At 43.6% G+C, this 20038-nt stretch overlaps 1 protein-coding gene across 8 annotated transcripts in view; it reads right to left on the bottom strand.

Annotated features, from left to right (window-relative positions):
* Mylk (myosin light chain kinase) overlaps positions 1 to 13246 on the bottom strand; it is a 182713-nt gene extending 169467 nt beyond the window's left edge. For 3 of the 8 annotated variants that reach the window (XM_048794155.1, XM_048794161.1, XM_048794163.1), the window contains exons 1-2: positions 9017 to 9222; positions 1891 to 2057 (exon numbers count right to left, since the gene is read on the bottom strand). In XM_048794155.1, coding sequence (XP_048650112.1) covers positions 1891 to 1977 — 87 coding nt within the window. In that variant the 5' untranslated portion in view covers positions 1978 to 2057; positions 9017 to 9222. Of the gene's footprint in view, positions 1 to 1890; positions 2058 to 8704; positions 8730 to 9011; positions 9224 to 13108 lie in introns of those variants that run through there. The other 5 variants (XM_048794159.1, XM_048794160.1, XM_048794157.1 and 2 more) reach the window with 4 other exon arrangements.
* Between the last annotated feature and the right edge of the window lie 6792 nt (positions 13247 to 20038).

The raw sequence follows: 20038 nt of genomic DNA, 5'->3' as shown, positions 1-20038 counted from the left end.
CTAACAGAAGTAATATGGCAAGAGGGTTGGGGTGGAGACAAGATCAGTTTTGTTGTCTAAGGCACTTCTTAAGTGTTAATTTTTAATTTTTAATGTGTATAATTCAGTATTTTATAAATATATCTGCAAAGATGTGCAACTACCACTTCTAATTTCAAAACTGTATCATCATCCCCAAAAGAAACCCTGGATCTATTAGCAGTCACACCCCATCCTTTTCTCCTCCTTGACCCTGGCAATCGCTAATCTATGTTCCATCTTGATAGACAGTCCAATTTTGACTATTTAATATAAATTCATAGCTGATCTCTTTCTTTTAGCATAATGTTTTCAAGGCTCATCCATGCTGTAGCATGAATCGGTACTTCATTCCCTTTTATGGTCATCTAAGCCATTTCTGAACACCCAGGGATTGAGTGCTCCCATCACTTCTTTCCGGCCTGCTGTGGAGAGAAGAGGATGGCAATCAGCCAGGGCAATAAAAAAGAGCCCTTATGGGGCTGGGATTGTGGCTCAGTGGTAGAGCACTCGCCTAGCATGGGCGGGACCCGGGTTCAATCCTCATAAATATCCTCCCACATAAAAATAAAGGCATTGTGTTGTGTCCATCTATACCTAAAAAATAAATAAATATTCTAAAAAAAGAAAAGAGCCCTTACTACATTGGTACAGCCCACAAACATCCCCAAATTTCCCCTACAATCTTCTCCAAGTAAAAGATACAAAAGGACTTTAGGTCAGATCCTCTAGCAAACAGTCTTCATAGGACAGGGCTGTGTTTAGCACAAAATTCAGTGCAGCCATAGCCTATTTTCAAGGCAGTAGCCTTGGCATACTTTTTAGATGACCACATGGCCAAATACTAGCACAAAGGTAAAGCCCAGGACCATGCAAGAACAGCACCATACCCCTCACCTAAGTTGTCATTTGCTAGTGTCACACGAAAGCCTTTTAGCTAAGGCATTTCCTGGGGTAGAATCCCATGATTCATTCCAGGACAAATGCTCCTATGACTTCTCTGGTACCCAACTGCACCTCCATGTCAAGTTGATGTGAGTCCACCACTTTACGAACAGGCTTTCTGACTAGGCATAGCATTAGGTTATTCTTACAGCTGCTCTTCAATGTTCACATCTTCTCCTATTTCACACAAAGTAGACAAGGAATTGTTGTTCCCATTTACAGAAGAAGAAATGGAGTTCCCAAGGCAAGAGACCAAGATTCATTGACAAAAGGGAAGAGAATAAAAAAAAAAAAGCAGGTCCTATCTTTCATCTCACTATTCTGGGTAGACCCACAAAGTCAGCTAACCAAACAATCCTTTCAGAGCAAAGGCAAGAGAAAAATTGTAGTCAATTTTCCCTGATGTGGGGGATACATATTTAAACTCAAGCTGTATTTTCCTGCCACTAGGTCATATATTCTATAATTGGGAGGCACATACCCAGAATGTGACTTATCAACAGCAAAATATATCACGAAAAGCCAGGTATAATGGCACATGCTTGTAATCCCAGCAGTTCGGGAGGCTGAGGCAGGAGGATCATGAGTTCAGCAAAAGTGAGGCTCTAAGCAACTCAGCGAAACCCTGTCTCTAAATAAAATACAAAATAGGGCTGGGGATGTGGCTCAGTGATCACATGCTCCTGAGTTCAATCTATGGTACCCCCCCCCCCAAATATATATCAGGAAAATTAATTTACATGTCCCTCTCCATTCCCAATTTCCCCAACATAGACCAAAGTCCACTATAAACTAGAAATAAGAGTGAAGTCATATATATTCGATTTATGTGAAAGTCCAAAATTAAACCAGGTCTGCTACCAGGTCCAGCCTGTTAAGAACAAGTTCCTGCCTGGCCTCCCCCAGCCTCCAAGCCACACTTCTTACCTTCCCATCAAACTTGGCAGTGGCTCCTTCTTTGATGCACAGGTTCCGAGGAGGCAGAAGGAAAGCAGGGGCTTCGGTCAGGGGCATGGAGTCAACCTTGAAGGACCCACACTAAGGGAGGTTTTGGAAACGTGTGATGAGGAGACCAACTTCACATCCCCTGTGGTCTGCAAAAAGGAAGGAAAAGGACCAGGTCAGAGGAGTCAAAGCGCAGTGCTGTCTTCCCTCCACATGGCCACATGCCCAGCCTGGGGGTGCAAGCTTGGGGAGGAGCAGTGTCTACCTGGAGCTTCTTTCTGGGACCAACAAGGTTCCAGGGTAAGGCACAGCCTGTGCCACACTCCAGCTCCTGGGGCCAGGCTTGCCTCCTCATTCCCTCTGGAGAACTTGCCATCTGTCCCCCGTCTCCCTCTTCTAGGAAAGGGTGACTGGGACAGGAAGAGAAGAGCTGAATGGCTTAGGGGTTTTGTAACAGGTATCTGAAATCTTCATTGAACAGTCACTGATCCTTCAGAATCAGCATTTACAGGAAACATTTGTAGCTGAAAGTAAAAAGTGTTTTGGGCTGAACTGTGAGAGCTCATGGGCTACACAAAAACTGGGATCCATTCTCCAAAAAGGTAAGAGTTTCAGGTTAACATGCAAGGACCCTGGAGGAGGGGAGGGGAGGGGAGGGGAGCAGAAGAAGGAGTTTGTGGAATGAAGGAAAGAAAGCAGACTAAGGACTAGATTTTTTTGTTTTGTTTTTAATGTTTTTAAGTTCCATAATTAGAGAAGAGAGATATTTTAAGGTCATACAAGCTGACTCAACTATTTATAACAGAGGCCCAGAGAGGGTAAATCACTTGCCCAAGGAGACACAGTAAAATGATGCCATCACTAGCAAGAATACCTGAAGCCCAAACTCCTGGGCCAGGCCTAGGGACACTAGACAAGGTGGGGCTGGGGGCTGGCAAGGTTAGCTGGAACAAAGGGGCCAAAGTGAGAAGTCACCCATGGCTACCCATTACAGCGCTGATCAACTCTTTTGCAATGTTTAATTATTCTCAACTTTTAAATGTTTCATAATAAAGCCTGGGAAAAAAAACAATATGCAAAACTAATAAATTATTATTTACTCTACACTTGTTCTGTTCCAAACACTATATGGAATACTTAATTATCTTATTCAATTTTTTATTACTTTAGTTTTGATTGACATATGTGTGTATGTACACATATGGTATAATGTGATGTTTTGAAACATACATTGTGCCATGATCGAATCCGAATAGTCAGCATATCAATTGCCTTAAAAATATTCATCATTTCTTTGTGGTGATGACCCTCAAAATCTTTTTCTCTGGTTATGTTAAAGTATACATTATTGTTTAACTACAGATTCCTGTCTTTATGCAATAGAACCCCAGGTCTTTTTCCTCCTATTTAACTGTAACAACCCCATGAAACTGATATAGTCATCATTTTGCGAATGAGGAAGCTGAGCTCAAACAGGTGGAATAACTTGCCCATTATACAGCTGACCATCAGAAGTGGAGGAAGAATCCAGATTTGCCAGGTTCCAGAGCTCTTTTGTTCATATCAGACAGCCCAAAGGAGAACAACATGAAATAGCCACAATTTTATTATACAGAATGGTGAGGCAGCTCCCTCTGACTTTGTTTTTATGAATATAGAAAAACACATATTTGAGAGAAAACACATGGTTGAGAGCATTTATGTTTCCTATCTTTTTCTCACAATTTTTCTTAAAACAAAGTGGATAGAACTACTTTTTTTTTTTTTTTGGTACCAGGGATTGAACTCAGGGGCACTCGACCACTGAGCCACATCCTCAGCCCTATTTTATTTTATTTAGAGACAGAATCTCACTGACCTGCTAAGTGCCTTGTTTTTGCTGAGGCTGGCTTTGAACTTATGATCCTCCAGCCTCAGCCTCCCTAGCCTCTGGGATTACAGGCATACACTACGGCACCTGCCTAGAACTGCTTTTAATATAATTTTAAATATTCCATCCTTTGGGTGTTTGACTGTCTCCCCATTGCTGGCCATTTGGACAGTGGCTAAATTTTTTTATGGTAAAAACTCTTACAATGAGCCTTAATCTGTGTCTAAATCTATGTCTGAGTTTCTGATGATTTCCTTAAGCTGGACTTACAAACCTGAGTTCTTGGTTGTAAACAACAGAAACCAATCTGGTTCTCATAAGTGGAGAAAGGCTTTCTGAAAAGAAGGTGGGGGTGGGGGATCCAAAGCCTAAAGGAGAGGTGGGAGAACCCCACCGAAACTAAGAGAAGCTGGGTGGTCAGATGCAGTCAAGGTCACTGGGTATCAGCTGTCACCACCTGGAGTACATCCTAGTGTCCCTGTGCCAAGTTTCTAGTTCAGGAAGGAGCCCTAGCAGGCTGGGGCAGCTCCAGGATGGGACCATATCTTAATCACCATGACATCCCTGGTGCCTGGCACATCACAGACACCAAACAAGCATCTGCTGAATGAAAGAGACATCTAGTTTTGCCTGTTCTGTTCATTTTCTTTGGCTATTTGGTAGCACACTTAAGTTCCACGCTATGGGTCAGGTAAAGAGTCACCAAGGAACAGTGGTGTATGGGTCTTATAATTAGCTTGTTTACATTTAATATCTAACTAAAATAGGGCTCTTTTAAAGTATAAATTAAAGCAACAAAGTGGCTAGGTTTGTTTGTAACTGGGCACATTCTCTGCTTGACAAACCTTGCTTTCTCTTTTACTGATAAGGTATTAGCTTTGCAAACAAAATTCCATTCCTAATGATAAGACTTAAGACCTGACCACAGCAGGAAACAATGAAAGTAAACACTATGTAGCACTTAAATCAGAAACTGTACTAAACACTTCACAAATAATAAATGGTTTCCTTTCCTCCTTACAACAACATTATGAGACAGATAATCTCATCATCCCCATTTTAGGGATCATAAACCTTGTTCTATGTCACACAGTGGGGAAGAGAACTGGCATTTGAACGTGGGCATGAGGCACCTGAGCCACTATTCTGAACCACTGAGTCTTCTGGCCTCCTGAAGCAGTTGGCTGGTGGGAAGGGGGTTTGATGTTGATGTAACAAGGGAAAAATTGAGAGCTGCTCAACTTATGTACATGTAAAATTAAGATTATTCTGTATTGCTAAACATACAATCAACAACCTTAAAAGATGGATGATATTCTGGGATAAAATGCTTGTAATGAAAACCAAAGAAGAAATCAACCCACAGATAAACGCGCAGAGGATATGACTTGAATAGAAGTCAAGCCCAAATAATATAAGAGTAAAAATAAAGAATGATGCTTTTTTTCTTTAACTAACCAAACTGACATTTAATGCTAGCCATGGGGAGATGGGCATACTCATATCCTCCTAGGGGCAATATAAATTAGTACAATCTTTCCAGAAAGCAATTTGTCCAAAAGATTCTAAAATAACTATCCATCTCTTTTCCTAGTAATAGCACATTTAGAAATATATTATTGGGAAAGAATCAGAGATGCAGCCCAAATTTTATAGATAAGAACACTGATTGCATTATTTATAGCAAAAGGTAGACATGTAAAAAAATCTACTTAAATATCCAACAGTGAAAATTGGTTACATATGGTGGAATACCAGGCAGATATAGGAGTACATATTTACAAGGGAAATAATGATAGGAATTAATGATATAGAAAGTTTAAACTAAAAACAATTTATTATGGAAAAATTCAAACATACAGAAAAGTAGAAAGAATGATACAATGAGCATCCCAAAACCCCGTATTTAAATTGAACAATTAATATTCTGCCATATTTAGTAAATTGTTGTGTTTCACATATGTCTTTGAAACCATTTCAAAATGATCACCATGTGATTTGTTCTAGGTGATACAACGGGTTGCACATGCTTATAGGGTAAAGTGTGAGAGTGCGATACACGTATAGAATGTGCAATGATCAAATCTGAATAATTAGCATTTCCATCTCCTTAAACATATATCCTTTTTTTGTGTTGGGAACTTTTGGCCACCTCTCCTCTAATTCCTTATAGAATATATAAATTGTTGTAATCCATCATTACCCTCTGGTGCTACAGAAACTGGAACTTAGTCCTCTCATCTGACTTCATTGGGCGCCTGCTGTGCTGCTATGGTTTAAATCTGAAAGGCCGCCCAAGGATTCACATGTTTAATGTTTGGTCCAGCCTTTGGTCCTACTGGGGGGTGGTGGAACCTCTAGGAGATGGAGCCTAGTGGAAGGCAGTTAGGTCACTGGGGCAGGAAGTGCCCTTGAAGGGGACACTGGGAGCCCAGCCCCTCCTCTCTTACTCTTTTCTTCCTGGCCCCCTGTGAGGTGAAAAGCTTCCTCCACCACCACATGCTCCCTGCCATGATGCTCTGCCTCACCTTAGTAATTGAGTCAGCTGACCATGGGTTGAAATATTTAAAACTATGAGCCAAAATAATCCTTTTCTCCTTCGACTTGTTTTTTTTTTTTTTTAGGTATTTTGTTACAGCAAGAGAAAGCTGATTAACACAGTACCCATCATCTAGCCTTCCTCTCTGCCCCTCACCCCTGCCCTTTCTAGTCTATACTTATCACTATTTCACTTTCCATTTCTATGAAATCAACTTTTTTAGCTTCTACATATGAGTGAGGTCATGTGATATTTGTCTTTCTGTGCCTGGTTTATTTCATTGACAAAATGTCCTGCAGTTCCACCTGTGTTGTCACAACTGATAGGATCTTTCTTTTTATGAGTGAATGTGGATTCCATACCTTGGCTATTGTGAAGAGTGCTGCATAAACATGGGAATATAAGTACTTCCCTGACATAATTTTTAATGTTTACTTTTTAAGTTTTAGGTGGAAACAATATCTTTATTTTATTTTTATGTGGTGCTGAGGATCGAACCCAGTGTCTCACACGTGCCAGGCGAGCGCACTACCACTTGAGCCACATCCCGAGCCCTCCCTGACATAATTGTAACAGCAAGAATCAGAATGTATTCATTCACTCAGGATGTATTTATAGAACACCTACTATGTGCCAAACTAGGTGCTGGGTATACAGCAGTAAATTATCCGTGGGGGGTGGGGGTGGACTTGAGTGTGTCTGTATTTGTGTGGTGTAAAGTGTGGTGAGTGTGGAAACATAAGGTAGGTGACATATTTAGGGATAAATGGGGTATAAACCTTCCATCTTTTTGGCCTCAGTTTTCTTTTCTGTCATTTGGGAATAATAACAATCATATGAGGAAGGGAGAACTGGAATAGGAGTATATATAAAGCCCAGAGCACAGCATAAAATGTATTCACTAAGTGCTAACTTCCCACAGCAGCAGCATCCACTTCCCAAAACTAAGCCAGCCTCACAAGCTTAAAGACACAGACCCTGTCACCAAAGATAACAAGAAGCCCAGGCAGGCTTGATTACACTTGGGCAAGGTTGCTGGGGCAAGGGGCAGAGGCGGAGCTCCAGGAGGCAGCTGGTAGGAGCCCAGACTGACTGTCAGTTTCCTGTAGCACTGTTCTGAGCATTCTAGCAGCACCACTCACGGAGTAAGAAGTATGTGGCCGGCATTGCGCAGGGCACACTCTCACTCAATCCCAGCTATCCTGCAGGCAGTTCTGATTATCCTCTGTTCACAGATAAGGGTAGGGAGGCTCCGAAAGCCATCTATGCTTGCCTAAGCTTGCACAGCTAAGAAGTGGGGGGAAAAAAATCAGACTGTAAGGTCATACTGTGCTGCTTGCAGGAGACTCCCAAGACCCAACGTGGCATTTCCTGCCATTCCCAGTAATGTAATAGACAGAGGCCTGGGAGAAGCCCGAAGGAAGAAGGGCAGCAAATGTGTCTCCCCTTCTGCTCTCAGGCTTTCAGGGGAGCTGGAAACTAGGAGAGGTGAGATCAGGTCCAGGACCCTTTTTACAAAGCCTCAGGATCCAAGACCTGCTGAGGCCTATTACATCTCCTGAAGACCCCAAATGCTCTCATTAGAGAGCACACACTTGGCTATCCAATCCTAGGAATAATCTGCCTTCAGGTTATGAAAGGTACATGCCAGTCAATACAGCAGGGTAACACCTAGTCCCTGTGGGTGATTCCAGGGGGAGGATTACTGAACCACCCTTGGGAAGAACCACAGCCCAGTCCCAAGATGGCAGTCACACCAAATAGCTCCACTCACCCCCAGCCCACTGCCCTGTCCACTGCCATCATCAGCACAGATTCCTGCCATGCTGCCAATTAGTGGCTCCTGACATATTTAGGGATAAAAAAATGAATAGTAAAATAAATCAAGCCAAACCATCTTTGTTCCTCTATAATCCTTCATCAGGTCAGGTGCCCACATTCCAATCAAGAAAACAGAGAGGCTGGGTGATGTCTGCAATTTCTCTATCAGCAGAGCAATGCTCAGTAGCTGGAGTCAAATGCACCCAACCAGGGGGTTCATTCAGTACCAGCTAAATGCAGAGCAAAGGACAGAGAAGTAAAACACAGGGGAGTGGGGATCGAGAGCTAGAAGCCTCCCTCCCACTGATGTTTGGGCCAAAGCCCACCTCCAAATAAAGTTTCCACAAGTAACATAATTTATTAGTTATACAAAGCAGTACTGAGTTAATTGCACTTTAACTTGATCAAAAGCACTTTAAATCATCTCTTGAACCCAGAAAGGAATACTTTCAACTATGGCCAATACAGAGTAAAACTCTGAGGCAAAAAGACTCAGAAAAAAAGTTTAAAAATCAGTGATCAATTATATAGCAGAATAAATTTAGAGAAACCAGCTATGCACTGACCTACTCAAAGTATACATTAACTTTCAATGATGGCTGTCCCAAGCACCTGATCAGTGAGTAGGGTGTCCTTGAAGTACCAAGCCTGCTCAGCTTTCTGCCACGAATCCCCCAGCAGCACACATTAGAGCCGACACAACCACCAGGGTGCAGATGCCCGGGCACTGACAGCTCTTCTCTCCTCTTAATCCTCTGGGCAATGCACTTAAATCCTGACACATTCCCTAATCACTCCTAATCCTAGAGAGAGCGGCTCCTCTCCTGTGCCAGGCTGACTGGCAAACAAAGTGGGGCAGAGCCACAGACGCACCTTACCGTGGCCTCTCCCCCGGCAGCTCTCACATGAGTCAGGACGCCAGGCAGTCACACTTCACCACCGTGCTGCTGAGATTCCTGTCCAAGTCCAGAGGGAATGGAGAAGGATCAGAGGAAAGTGGCCAGAACCCAGGGCCAGACCAAAAAAAGTTAAGGGGCTTTGTTCTAACTCAGCTCGCAGATGTTGCAACTTGCCTTCTGCCGGGCAGCCAGCTTCACCCGGGAGATCTGTTGTTCTAATCCACCCAGCTGGGGTGACCTTTGAAACCTCTGGCTGCCAGCTGCAGAGGCTTTCAATGGAGTCCCGGGGAACCAGGGGTGGAAGCTCACAGGTTTTTACTTGTTCAGAGATGCAGATTCCAGTCTGAGTGTGGAGCAAGGGGAGGACCCTGTCAAGCAAAGAGCTGAGACCTTGGATGGGCTGGGCACTCCCCCAGGTCCACATCTGGCACAGAATGCCACTCCAACTCCTTGGTACATCTGGCCTGGTATTACCACCCAGGGCTCCCGAGACGTTTGCCTCCTGAGACCTGGCTCTTTCTTCCTTAAGCTGAAGAGGTCTTGTTTATGATCCCTAGAATAGGAGGCCAAGCCAGGGAAATGAATGGATCGAAAACTTCTGTGCTGTGATTCTTGGAAGGAATTGGGCAGAGATCTGAGCCAGGCCCCACCGGTTGTGTTCAATGAAGCACAGAACCTTGTGGCACTGATCTGCCGTGGCAGAGCCTCAAGAGCCCTCCTCGGGGCACGCTTCTACATGAAACAGCAAGGTGATGCTCAGACAAGATCTTCTCTTGCAGGGGACAGAAGGTATTTCTAGTTGCAGAGGAATTGCTCATCCTATGCAACTCAGACCTTGGGACAGACTGTGGCAGTCCAAGTCAGGAATGACATGAATTTAAGCTCTGTTGGGTCATGTCAGATTCTTGAAAAGCTGGTTCCTTCCAACACCTAGGGGACCCTCCATCCTCCAGCTCAGCAGTGCTCAAATGCTTTTGGTCTCAGGGCTCCCATTTATATTCCTAAAAGTTAATAAGGATCCCAAAGAGCTATCACTATCAAAATTTGATATATTAAAAATTAAATATTAATTCATTTAAAAGGATCAACAGTCTATATGTTAACATTATTTATTTATGTATTTTTAAAAATTTATTTTGAGGCAGGGTCTCACTTTCGTTGCTCAGGCTGGTCTTGAACTAGTATAGGGCTTAAGTTCTCCTTCTACCTCAGCCTCCTAAGTAGCTGAGACTACATGTGCAAGTCACTGCACAAGGCAACATAAGTATTTTAAAAAGAAAAATATATTGTTCAGTTTTACAATTTGTATGTGTGTGTGTGTGTGTGTGTGTGTGTGTGTCGTGTGTGTTGCTGGGCATGCTAGGCAAGCGCTCTGCAAATTTCTTTGATGTCTGGCTTAACAGAAGACAGCATGATTATCATATCTGCTTCTGCATTTATTCTTTTGTGACATCACAACATTTGTAGCTGCAGGAAAATGCCACTATACAGAGAGATAAGAGTTGGGGGGGAAGCAAATAACATCCTATACAAAAATAATTTTGACCTTACGGACCCTTAAAAAGTCTCAGGGACCCCCAAGTGTCCTCAGGGCATATTTTTAAAACCTTATTTTTGTCAATCTTCCAAATCTTCCTATTACCATCTATCTCGCTTCTGTCCTTAAAATCACACATGGAAAGGGAAAAGTGGTTTATATGAGTAGTGGCAGGCAGCTTTAAGGGACGGACGAGTGAGGAAGAGGGTGAATCAATGTCTAATTTGATTCCATCTTTTTATTCAGAGAGAAAAATTGAAGAGTTGTAGACTAGAGAGATTTGCAGCCTGAGAAAGAAACTGATGAGAAACCTTTACATCAATTTAGTCTTTGGCCAACAGTGAACATACACCAGCTGGGAACACCTAGCTCAGGGAGATGGTCCAGCAGTTTATGCCTAAGAAAGAAAGAAATTAATGCAGCTCACCACTGGGGAACGGAGGCACAGTCGGACCCAAGTCTTCCTGATAGTGGGCAACACTACGATGACTGGAATGGACAGAACTTTGAACAACAATTTGGACAAAGACATGGAAGGCTTGTCTGTTGAACCCAAGGGTTGCATTAGGTACCTAGGAATGGCTAATGTGTTAGAAGTTAAATATGACCCTGAAGATCCCCAAAATGGATCACAGGAAGTTAAATGAAAAATAATTTTTAAATTTCTACACTGGGCTCAAAAACAAATGCCTAAGTACAAAATAGTTGATTGGAAACACTGAACACAGACTTCTGGGCCCACTGAGACTAGGCATGGTTCCCTGCTAGGTGGACCATCAATCCTTTATGTTTCTTCATCCTGAGTATCACAGTTTGCAGTCATGTCATCAAGTGGTTCACCAAGCAACATCTGTGTCCCCCAAGGGAATGTAAGTACACCAGGCCATTGGTCCTATATGTTTCTGTCACTACTGTATCCCCGATGCCTGGAATATTGATGAGCATATAGTTCTCAATAAATCCTTGTGAAATGCAGAAATGAATATAAATCTGGATTAAAACATTTAAAAAGCCACTTCCAAATGATGACATTGTTTAATTTTGTTGTACAGGGAATCTCATGAATTGTTAGCAACCATTAAGAAAGGAGCAGATGAACAGATCACAAAGATAACAAAATCTAACGCCCTGAGGAATATTGGTATTTAGCTCTAAATGCATAGGCACTAGTCTTCCTCTAAACCTGATATATAACTCAAGTTTCCTTCCTATTCTTCTCAGTCTTCCTGCCTGTGAAATGGGCATAATCTGCCCTGGGTACTTTCTCTGGGTTTCCTGCTAGCATTCCCGAGTGACATCTGGGCATCCAGGTCCTGGGTTCCCAAATGAATGCATTTAAAGCCAGCTAATGTTTATTCCCCAGAGCTGAGCTCTCCCCAGGACACCAGGCAGCCCCTCCCTCCTGGGCCTTTTCTCTAGGAAAACACATTAAAGTAGGGCCCAGACTCTTACAGGCAGATGAGCTGCCACATCACCCAGGCCACATCAGCAGAGTAGCAGACCACAGGTGGGAGGTGCATTTCAACCAGGCAGCACAACCCTATGTGAGCACATCATTGGCAGATAGCTATTTTAAAGTGTCTTAAAAGGAGACACAACTCTCTCTCTCTCTCTCTCTCTCTCTCACACACACACACACACACACACACACACACACAGAAATCAAGTCAAAGTCAAAGAAATACATCCACCAAAGCTCACAGTGTAGGGTTGGGGCTGTAGCTCAGTGGCAGAGCACTTGCCTAGCATGTGTGAAGCACTGAGTTCAATCCTTAGCACCACATAAAAAATTAAAAAATAAAGGCATGCTGTCCATCTACAACTACAATTTTTTTTTAAAGCTCACAGTGAGAATGAGTGGGCCTCCTGCTTCACTTGAGATTTAATAAGAGGCTGAGAGAAAATTCCTGCAATAAAAGTAACATGCAAAAGAAACCAAAGCCAGAACCAGAAACAATGATTATAACCAAATGAGCAAAATCCACATTCTAGCAACAATCCTAAAGTTCACACATTTCGTTGACACGTACAAGCAGCCCAACCTGGACTCTGGCACAGAAGATCAGGAGGCTCAGTCACTATTCCTGCTATTGCTGATGTTGTTTTTTAATTTCTATCGGAGGCTCACAGGATAAAGGCAGCCTGGTCAAGAAGAGGGCCACAGGAGAAATCAGGAGCCGGCACAAAAGGTGAAAGAGCGCAGGGGAGTCATCAAGCCTCATGTTCCACTCTAGCCAGTTGTGTGGCTTTAAGAAAGCCACTTACCTGCTCTGGTGCACATTCTCTCTACCTGGCTTGAAGCATCTCCCTGGATTCTTCCTGCCCTAGTGCATCTGTCTCTTGGATGCTGCCTGCTCCCCACAGTTCACGTAAGCAGAGAGCAAAGATTCCAGAGGGTTGCGGGTGGGGAGCAGTCAAGCCCAGAGCAGAGTCAAGGGGCAGTCAAATCAGGCAGGTGCTCTTCTTGACCCTTGAGACACACCCAGGTAGGCCACAAAGACACTGGAGACTGGGCCAGTGCTAGGGATGGTTACCTTTGCAGTTATCCTGCTTCTCAGCCACTGGCAAACTCCCAGATCAAGTTCTCTTTTTCAGTGCATCTTGTCAAAGAGACGGCCTGGGGCTGGCTGCAAGAGCTAAGGGGAAACTCCAGGGGGAAAGGGGAGGAGAGAAGGGAAAGAGAAAGGGAGCACTAATAATAACCACTTTGCTGAGCCACTTACTGTGCCAGGCATCAGACTAAGTACAGAGGTGACTTAGCTCATCCAGTCCCTTAGTAGAGTGGCAAATATTAACAGAAAAATTAATGGGGCAGGGCACTGGGGAGTACCATTTGCTTACAAAGTAAATCCAATATATTCCTTTTCTTTCAACCATGTCATTCTTCCTCCCTATTTTGAAAAAACCTAGCACACGAGAATTGGCTGCCAAAGGCAGAAGGTGTTGAAAGACTAAAGAAATAAATGGTCAAATCCAGTGCACGAAGTGGACTTATGTACAAAAAGTTTGGGGTGGCAGGAGGAGGATCCCCACATGAGCACACTATGAGGAAGGAGAAAGGGACTCCTATGCTGAGCTAGACAAAGGTAGGCCAAAACCAAACAGAATGTACCAGGACTTCCTCAAAAACGAACATGTCAAAATGTCAGTTAAGAAGCAGTTCAGGTATGGCACTGGACACTTACTACCTTAATGACATTGTTTATCTTATAGGGTTTAGAATGCATGCCAGAGTCACCCAGTGGGAAAAATGACCCAGATGGCTATAGTCAGCTCAAGCAGGATCTCCACACTCCCCTCCTCCAATTCTGCAAGCACTTAATAATTTGACTTATTCTGAAGCAGGAATCTATGGGGAGCAGGTGGGTTTAGGTAGTCCCCAATAGTAGAGCACCCTGTTGGTGTTATGGAGGCAAAGGGCTGAAGGGATACCAGGAAAGGTGAAAGAGAAGGGTCACCTCTCTGTGCCAGGATTCTGCCTGCCTTCCCTCCTCCCCAGCACTGGTCAGTCTATAGAAAAGCCTAGGAGGGCCCTTGGAAAAGAAGGCCCAGGAAGGACGGGAGCCTCGGGATGCTGCTGAACAGTTACTCCGGAGCTTTGGCTCCGGTCTGGCTCAAGGTCCCTCTCTTCCCTGGGTTGGCCTGAAGCATGCGCCATCCTTCCACTTTCTGCAGGTGTGAGGGGCCGCCCTGCCCATGGGCTGAGCATCCCCTCTCAGCCTTGAGTAAAGGGGGTGTTGGACTGACATCGCAGGCCATGCACTATGTGAAGCAAGTGGCCTTCACCTTCGCTCAGCAAAGAAATGCTTCAGCTCTGGACTGGAGTGTTACTCAATGGGATTGGGCAACCCCCTTTGAAAACTTATCCCCTGCCTTATTTGGTGTAGAATATTCTATCGAATGTCTTTCCCCTATAAATAGAGCGATTCTGGGTATACTCGCTCTCTTGCCAACTTGGAAGAGGACCCTTGAGGTCGCAGAGCAGTCCCGCCCTCAATCTGAGAAACCCATGTCCATGTGTTGCAGGATTTCTTCACTGTTTTCTTAGTTTAATGTTGCAGCCAGCTCCCTTGAACCCAGTTCATCTTGTCAGCACAGGTCAGTGACAAGATGCAGGGACCTGGCCCTATAGGGGTGAGCTGAAGGGACAGACACAGAGGATACTAAGCAAGGAGGGCCCTTGGATCCTGAGGACACAGATGCAAACGAACTCTGAGAACCTGCCCAGGGCTGGCTGCTAAGCACAGTCCCTGCTCCTCTCACACAGGGTAGGGGAGATGCCAGCATCCATGGCCTGGTTCTCCTGGGAAAACATTAGCTCTGAGCCTGGACTATCTTTTAGCCAACCGGAGGAGAGAGAAGGAGAAAGGTGCTTCTGTGGATGTCCTGCCCTTCCACACAGGGGCCAGAATATGTCCCCTAAGGAGAAGGAGCAGGGAACACTGTAGAGTGGAGGGGCAGTGAAGATCACCACAACCACACCATCCACAGTTTCTGCCGGGGCCAGAGGCAGTCACCGTCACCCTTCTGGCTCTGGGCCATTCACCATAGACTCAAGTCCCTTATTGAGAAGCCCAATCCTCCCCCAAGTGACACAGCATAGAAAAATGAGGTTTGAGCCAATCTGCTTTATCCACTCTCTGCTCCAGATTCTGCATTTGAGATGTGAGTTTTCAGTTCTTTCTAATTACTCCCATCAACACCATCTGCCTCCTCTGGCCGGAACCCAAGGCCTGGCAAACAGCATCATGGATTTCCAGTGTTCCTTCCACTTAGCACCGAGAGAAGTGACCAGGTGTACAGAGAAGCAATGAGGAGGTTGGCTCCTCATGCCACAGGACAGAAGGTGGGCTTTTCCCATTTGATTTGCAGGTTGGCTACTTCAGTTAGAGGGAGGACCAATTCCTATTCCAGGGTAAAGTTGAGAGCTGAATGATAAACCAGCCAGGATAACCACAAGAGTAACAATAAATTTACAACCTACATGAGATAGGTGGTGACTGCGAGACAGCAGACATTGCTGGAATGATCACAATCACAGCCTTTGTCTAGACATACCTGGACTTGAACCTTGCTTCTGCCACACTGCTGGGTGACCTTGGGTGCCTTACTTAATTTCTCTAAACCGCAATTTCCCCATTTGTAAATCCATTTTGCAGGGTTGGGTGATTAGAGGTAACCTCAAAAATCCAACACACAGTTGATATTCATAACATCCAGTACATGGTAACAATGACAAGCAAAGTAATTTTCAACAATGCCTTGCACACATCCAGCCCTCAATAAACAGTAACTATAATCATGCCACCCAGAACAACATTTTGGTCAACAACTGTATATATGAGATTGTTCCATAATATTATAGCAAAGCTAGAACATTCCTTTCACTTGGTATCACTGTATCTGTCATAACACCGGAGTTCAATGAGTTATATGTTTGAGGTGATGCTGGTGTACACAAACCTTCTGTGCCTCCAGTCATATAAAAGTATAGTGCATATGATGTATAGTGCCTAATACTTGATTCTGGTAATAAATAATTATGTCTACATATTTACTATGCTTTTTATCATTATTTGAAAGTACACTCATACTTTTAAAATTTTACTGTAAAACTGAATACCACGTTATAGTGACAACAACATCAAATGTCTCACATTTACGTCCCTTGAATGTATTATTTTTTCTTGTGCTTGATTTAATCTGTTGTTTTGTTCATCGTGGCCCTGGAAGCAACAGGCTTCCATGTACACACACCACACTGCCTAAGTCTATCAAAGGCTGTACCACTTAGATTTGGGTAAGTACATTCTATGATGTTGGCACAATGATGAAAACAACTGACAACCATTTCTTAGAAGATATCCCTGTCATTAAGTGTTACAAGACTGCATTAATAGTCAATTGTAATATGATGATGAAGAATCTGAGTATCACATTCTCTTAAATATTGTGGTTCATTTAAATATTGCAGCAATCACAAAGGACAGATTAATTCATGCCTTTAAATTAAATTATTTTTGTCAGTGATTACTAGACTAATAGTTACTACATTATAATAACAGTCGATTAGACAATTAGCACTGCCTCATCTTTCCAAATTCTGGTTTACCGTTAGCACACTACAATATGGCTAGATTGCAGTGTCAGAAATAGAAGGGAACCTAAACCATTTGGTCCACTTCCTTATTTTGCAGATGAGACAACCAGGGCTCAGGGACCAGAGCAAAGATCTCTCATTTGTAAGGGATAGATAACAGGTCATGGGCTGGGCGCAGTGGCTATACCTGTAATCTCAATAGTTGGGAGGCTGAGGCAGGATGATTGTGAATCTAAAGGTCCCAAGCAATTCAGTGAGACCGTATCTCAAAATAAAAAATAAAATATAAGAGAGAGAACAGGTCATGGCAATCTAAAAGGGTAAGCCCCAGTATAAAGCTGATTCGGGTATGTGTATATTAAAGCAAGGAAACTCATTTGGCAAAAGGATGCACCAAGAGGAATTTTGAAAAATGCGGTCATTAAGTTGATTGACACAGGCTATGGAGGACCCTGGGGAGAGTAATGCTACCAAAACAGTTTTTATTTAAAATTAACACCTACCTAATGATTTAATGATTTATGATAATTAAATCTCACTATATATTCAGTGAGTAAAAGTCCTTATTGTACTGTAATACCTGAAATTGAGTGTTTAAATACACTTGCTAAAAAGACTTCTCATATGACTCTGTATGTACCATGAGGTGAATAATACTGATTTATTGAATAAATGTCTGTTTTTAGAAAAAAAAGATTGCACTTTAACTTTGCAACATTCTGAGATATTTTATAACTCTGTTTTGTTGATGGAAAATCTGAGGCTCAAAGACCTAGTGACTTGCTCTGGTCGTGCTACAGCTTGGACATGGTTAGAGTGTGTCCCTAGGGTTCATGTGTGGGGAGTTTGATCCCTAGTGTGGCAGTGGTGACAGGTGGTGGGGCCTTTAAGAGGTGGCACCTAGGTCACTGGAAGAACAGCCCTTGGAAGCAATTAAGGAAGTACTTGTGAGACCCCTGAATCCTGAAAGAGCAAGTCATTCAAAGAGTGAGCTCTATCTTCAAATCACTCTCTGGTTTCCTGTTTCAGGATGTGATCTCTTCCTGTTACAAGTATTCCCACCCTTGTGACACCATCCACTGTTAGGCCCTCAACAAAGGTCAAACCAATGGGGCCACCTGATCTTAGACTTCAAACCTCTAAATCTGTGAGCTGAATAAACCTCTTTTCTTTATAAAGTTAGACTGCCTCAGATATATAATAACACAAAACTGACTAATATAGGCCATACAGTCAATAAAGCTGAACTAGAATCTAGTCCTTTTGAACTCTAGATCCTGGTTCAATTCAGTAATTTGCTCAGGAATAATTTATAAAAAGACATTAAATTTTATTACAATAAACACCACGCCAACAAGAAATTTCCAGTATTTGTTGAAATTCTCTTTGATTTCATTGTCATGATATCTAATGAATACAAATTTGACTAATATAGTCAATACCTAGTCCAGGAAATGCCCCATATATTTGTCCTAAACGAATGGGTGACTTCATTTCAATCCCTTATGCCTAAGGGAGAGGCCATTCATGCATAATGGCCTATCTCTGGTAAATCTGCACAGTGTTGACACCACCATCAGCACAGTCTCTCCCCACACATAGAGCTCAGACCACATTTAGAGATCATTGCTTCTGCCCACACCCAGGAATCTCTGTATCCTCCCCAAAACCTGCTGCCTTCTCTGGGTTCTCCTGCCCTCTCTTCCCACACGCTGGGCACAAGCCCAGCCCCCACCTTGTGTGCTGCATGAAAAGTGTCAGGAGAAAACTGTGGTAGTGTGACAAGCCCTGATTTCCACACACTATTAGTCCCCTGCTCTCTCCACCAGTCTGCAGTGTGGGTGAGAAACAATGGCTTAGTGTTTTATGGAATTTACCTAGGGTGGTAGAGGGCTGCCAACTTGAGCAGCCAGGTTTATCAGTCCAAGGACAGAAAGTCAGGCTCAGGCACATCCTGCTCTCCTCCAGCCTCTCCACTCTCCATGCCAGGCAGCTGCTGCTTCTACCACCCAGCCCCATCCAGTCCCACCAGAGGTAGGGCTACAGGGAGCCAGCCTCTCTGAAGTTCCTGCAGGATTCATTGGTACCCGTTTCAGGTCCTTTGTGGAGGAGAATTACATACCCCAGAAACCTGGAATATCACAACTAGGAGGGACCTTTGGAACTATCTAATCTAACCTCCATCCCCATAGGGGTGCAGCTGTGTGATCTTTGGGGAATTGTGAGGGTACCTCATTCTGGGACATCAACTTTACTCAAAGATTTGGGGAAAGCATTTTTATATTAAAATCAATCCATTCACATTATTGTAAAGAATGCCAACTGTAAGTCAAATTTATGAATAAATGTAAGAATGTAAAGAAATGTTTTCTGCAAGCTGCTTCAGGCTGCAACCCGAGCCTCACTCCCAGAACACATGCTTTTTTCTCTGCGACCCAATGGGCAAAGCTGGAAAAGCCCTGCTCTAATCCAACCCTTCTGTTTTACAGAAAGGAAACATAAGTTCTGGATGAGTGAAGGAACTGTGAATCACATGTCTATTGTCCCAATAAAAATAACCCATTTATTAAATGTTGACTGAAGCTATCTCTGCAGGTAACTTAGGGTTTAACCTAAGTTCACTTTAGTTCATTTTTACCTAAGTTCACTTTAATTTTCAAAGGAACTCCAGAAGATAGGTATTACTTTCATTTTAAATATAAGGGAAAGACTCAGAAGTTAAACTGAAATCTCAAAGCTAATAATAATAACCACTTGTGAGACCCCTGAATCCTGAAAGAGCTAGTCATTCAAAGGGTGAGCAACCAGATTTGAACCCAGATCTCTTGACTCCGCAGGTTCAGATCGTTGGTAGCAATTCACATTGTTGAAGATACTTTGAGGACTGGAGCTGAGTGGACTGGAGTCCAAGGTCCTGGTGGTTTGTCCTGGCTCAGCCACGAGGCAACATACAGCTATAGAACTCAAAGGGACTTTAGCTCACCTTCTCAGTCCACGGATAAGAAAGCTGAGGCCTAGGCTTAAGACCAGAGCCACCAAATTTTAGGGACAAGTTCTGTTAACAGTGGGGTCTGGGGAAGTGTCCTAACTCTCTGTCCCCCTGGGTGCACTGGCACACAATGCACACTTCCCTTTTCAGATGGCAGCTCAAACACTCAACCTCTTGCCAGTGAGCAGCGCAACGGATGCTAGGGACCTCATCTGACCATCCCAGTTGCTCGGCCTGAGACAGCGTGACAGTCTGCTAATGATGAGCTACGCCTGGTGTGCCAGGAAGTAGAACATACACACAGCAGCCACAAGCCAGTCCTGAAAGCATGCACAACCCTCAGCAAGGAAATTCCAGAAGTTTGTTAATTTCTGT

This window comes from Marmota marmota, unplaced genomic scaffold (genome assembly GCF_001458135.2).
Source record: "Marmota marmota marmota unplaced genomic scaffold, marMar, whole genome shotgun sequence".
In the NCBI taxonomy this organism is placed as follows: domain Eukaryota; kingdom Metazoa; phylum Chordata; class Mammalia; order Rodentia; family Sciuridae; genus Marmota; species Marmota marmota.
The sequence above is the reverse complement of the archived record's forward strand: the minus strand, read 5'-3'. Positions and strand labels throughout refer to the sequence as shown.